The sequence below is a fragment of the Gavialis gangeticus genome, unplaced genomic scaffold (genome assembly GCF_001723915.1).
Source record: "Gavialis gangeticus isolate Ggan-Ray unplaced genomic scaffold, GavGan_comp1, whole genome shotgun sequence".
Taxonomy (NCBI): domain Eukaryota; kingdom Metazoa; phylum Chordata; order Crocodylia; family Gavialidae; genus Gavialis; species Gavialis gangeticus.
This window is the reverse complement of record NW_017729031.1, coordinates 82993498-82997742: the sequence shown is the minus strand read 5'-3', so window position 1 is coordinate 82997742 and position 4245 is coordinate 82993498. Positions and strand designations below refer to the sequence as shown.

The 4245-nt window shown below is 39.0% G+C and overlaps 1 protein-coding gene across 6 annotated transcripts in view; it reads left to right on the top strand.

Moving 5' to 3' along the window:
- Positions 1 to 4239, top strand: part of TRAK2 (trafficking kinesin protein 2) — a 42825-nt gene extending 38586 nt beyond the window's left edge. For all 6 annotated transcript variants that reach the window (XM_019523222.1, XM_019523221.1, XM_019523220.1 and 3 more), the window contains 2 exons: positions 979 to 1078; positions 1995 to 4239. In XM_019523222.1, coding sequence (XP_019378767.1) covers positions 979 to 1078; positions 1995 to 2688 — 794 coding nt within the window. In that variant the 3' untranslated portion in view covers positions 2689 to 4239. The remainder of the gene's footprint in view (positions 1 to 978; positions 1079 to 1994) is intronic.
- The last annotated feature ends 6 nt before the right edge of the window (positions 4240 to 4245 follow it).

The following is a 4245-nucleotide window of genomic DNA, read 5'->3' as shown; positions in this document are numbered from 1 at the left end:
CCGCCCCTGCTTCTGGGAGGCAGCGGCACTCTGTCCTTGCCCACCCACACCTACCCCTTAGGGCCTTTCCAATTACCCCCAGGAGTACACGTACCCCCAGTTGACAACCCCTCCCTATATTATATAGATTTATACTTTTTAGAAGTTTGTGTGTGTGTGTACATATACACATACATATATATTATTTTTAATTAATTAAGGTGTTTTATTCAAAAATTTAAAACTTGTTATATGGAAGCTCTCCTTTTTCTGCTAGAAGTCAGTAATTTCTATGTCTTTTGGAGCATTGAGAAATACATTTTTTAATTTAAAAAAATTCTGGTTCTCTGATCCTATAAACTACTTTGCAGGGCTCAATTTTATGTTAGAATGTATTTTGTTCATAGAGATTACCTCTTAAATCTGTTTTTCCTTGAAGTCTCAGAGGACAGCAGTTAGAAAATGTTAACTCAAGCACCCTTCAGAATGACCTAATGTAATTATTTCTATTGTGTCCATCTTCCAAGCACCTTACAAACACTGATTAGTTCTTGCCACACCTGAGGCGTATTCATATTTCTATCTCAGTTTGACACCTAAAACTGAGACTCAATCATTTGTATTGTGATGCCGTAGGAGGCTTTGTCAGAATTGGGAGTGTGCCCAGGTTCCACACTCAGTCTTGTACACACAACGCTATGTAATACTGCTTATGTCCAGGACCTACTGAGAGCAAATTGAAGCAAGTTAAAGCAGCAGCCACTAAATATTGAGTGGTCTTAATTTCAAGTCATCTTGTAATGAAAATCTCCAAAGGGAAAGGATCAGAACCTTCTTTAAATTAACCAACATGAGTAACTTTTAAATTGAACGTGTTTGTCCTTGGGGGACTTCCCTTTTAACTTGAAAAACAAATCCAATACTAATGGTATCTTGCCTTAAATCTTTTTTCCCTTTCTTTTTCTTCCTTCATTTGATATGACTTTTTCTACATTGCAGCCTCAAACCCGGGGAAGTGTCTCTCCTCCACTAACTCCACCTTCACCTTCACTACGTGCAGGATCCTTCACCCCTCTGACATCACTCAGGTTACCCCCAGGTATGAATCAAACCATTACTGTGTGGAAATGAACTTCAGATATGGAGAGGTCTAGGAAAAAATAAGGGTACCAGAATTTCCCAGTAATTGTAAGAGTGAAGGATGGCTAAATGGAAATATAAATTATGGAATTCACTGTTGTGGTGAAGTTAGTAAAACATTTTGATGCACTTTTTAAATAAAACCTAGTTACTGTCTTCTGGCTACCTGTGTAAATATTCAGTCTAATACAGGGAGATGATCACACTTTATACTTCTGGGTATATAGTGAAAGATGGCCACCTTTGGCATTTAGTATTATTTACAACTTGATAGAGATGGCCTGCCTGCTGGATCATAGATTTGGTTGCCTGATATTCTTGTATATTAAATACTATTTTAAGGTGCTGGTGTCTTTTCTAATCTGATGTAGTAAACCCTATGTGAATTCACCAAGCTCTTCTACAAAAAGTCTGGGTCTAGTCTGAAACTTTCTGCTTATTCCACCCAATAAATTGGTATTCCAGAAAACTGCACCACCTTCCAAATTACAATCTGGTGATGTTTTCTGAAGCATTGAGTTAGATTTTTTTTTTTTTAAATACACACACAGAAAAAAAGTGCTGGACTCTAAGAACTCCCATAGTTGGATTATATTGGGTCCTTTAGGATTTGATATGTTGATATAAAACTTACCTATTGATATGTCAATTTGCTACCTTTCTAAGCCATTGCATAATTTTCTTCTCAGTTTTGGTCCTCCAATGTTTTGGATTTTTGTTTGATTTATATTTCTGAATGTCTTAAGTGATGCTATTATTATAGTTGCACTGAATACATGCTTTGTTTATTTTTTTAAATTGTTTTTCTCTGTGTTATGTGAAAGATGCCAGAGGAAAGTGCAATAATAATGATACTCTGTGTGTGTCTGTTTCAGTTCCACATACATACCACTGTCACTTGGAAATAGTGGCAGCAGTACTGTCAACACAATGGTCAGCTCCCCAGCCCTGTCTTACAGACTGAGTATTGGAGAATTTCTCACCAAGAGGAGAGACTCTACTACCACCTTCAGCAGCACTAGCAGTCTGGCTAAACTCCTGCAAGAACGAGGCATTTCTGCCAAGGCTCATGATAATCCCATCTCAGAACAACTGCCTCTGCTACAGCCCCCACAAACCCTTCCCATTCCTTCCACTCCACCAAATTCTCCTTCTCATTCTTCTCATCTTTCCCCCTTGCCATTTGAGTCTCGAGCACATCTCTCTGAAAATTTCCTAGCATCTCGACCAGCTGAAACATTCTTGCAGGAGATGTATGCCCTGAAGCCATCCCATAACCCTCCTGACGTAGGCCAACTGAAGATGAACCTGGTGGAAAGGTTGAAGAGGTTGGGTATTGCCAGAGCAGTTAAACCCCCTGAAGCAGGGGGCAATGGAAAAAATGAAGGGCCAGAAATTGGCCTGAGAAAGCAAGACTCTGCTGTCTTCTTAAGTGCAGGTAGCAACTTAATGGGAGGACTGAGAAGGAATCAGAGTCTTCCAGTCATGATTGGGGCCCTTGCAGCTCCAGCTTGCACATCCTCATCAAAAATGGGCATCTTGAAGGAAGACGGATTTACCCGAAAGTGACAGACTTTTAGCAGGAGAGATGATACATAAAGGGTACATATCTGATATAGGCACGGATTAATATGTAACAGCTGCAGAAGGCACGTGCATGTCGAAAGGTGTAAGAGAAGGGAAAGTAGAGGAGCTGAGGAAGAGGTGTGCACACACACACACAAAGATTTGAAGAAGAAAGTATTAGAAAGAGAGCAAAGGAAAGAAAACCAAAGCCAAGCCTTGAGGTCCTTCATGCATCTTAGTAGTTTGAACAAAAGGAAAAAACAGAAACAGGCATTTATTGCTATTTGTACCTTTAAGCTGGTGTCTGAGGACATGATGTATTGTAATGTTTTTTTTCATTTTTCCACATTAATGGTATTACTTTAGCAATTTGTAGTGGTCATAATGGGCCATTTAGATGCTTTTGTTTCTTTTAGCGCTATAGTTGTTTTGTGCGAGACAAAAATAATAGATGCAAATCCCTCTTCTTAGTGAGCAGCAAGTACAGAACAACTTATTTTTTTCTGGGGGAGGGCTCGTTTCCAATTCAGAAACTTAATTCTGTATAGAAAACACTATTTCCATTTGAAAACAGAAATTGGGGTCAGGATTTTTATTTTTGGATAAGTCCAATGGTGCTAGTGGCGTATTAAGAGAATAGTTTCTTTTCAAACTTTCTGAAGGCTGTTAGAAGCACACTGAAGGAAGTGGAGTCAGGAAGACTGAATCAGGAGACTGCATATTACAGGAAAAACTTTTATGTCAAGCTAGGAAAATTTTCCAAAGTATACTATGTATATTTTTAATGAGAACTTTTATTTGCACAAAAAAATCTCAGGCACACTTTTATATTACAAAAGGTAGTAAAACCTAGGTGCTTGATTCAGGTATTACTTGTACTTCTATCAAACAGGGAACATAACAGAAGATAAGAGCAGTTCTATGACTGATTCTTCTCTTGAAATATGGATAGTCTCTACATTTTGAGAGAACATTTTCTAAAAGGCATACACATAATGCATTTCACATTTAAGTCCACTTCTCTCAGTCTAGGTAGGATTCTCTTAAACAGATTTCATTGAAAAAACAATCCAGGAAAACTGTTCTCTAACTATGTAGTGCAAAAACAGATGTTCAAGACTGGCACTAAAGCAGAAAGTAAGATTAGAAACTAGTGCTTTTGGTTGCTACTTTTATTAGAAGATGATCTGTATCTTCTTTGGAGAGCATTTCCGAACCTGTTTCTCAATGAAACTAGTAAGAGACACTTTGTGCATTGCAAAATTTAGTTCTGTCCTTTGTATGTCAGTTGACGGGACACTTCAACCCATGTTGTGTCAGATTTGGGGAACATTCTAGCTGTAACTAAGCATAAGAAGTTGATTCTTTGCTGAGGTTCTAGGCATATTTGAATGATCTATTCCAGAAGTTGGCAACCTTACAGGAGCAGCAGGCCGTATTAGGGCAGTCTGCCTTCCCTTGCCATCTGCCTGCCCAGCTGCCTTCGCCCTTGCTAGCTGCACGTTCCTATTCCATGTTCCCCCTTTACTGCCCACTCCCTTTGCCAGCTCCCCACCCACC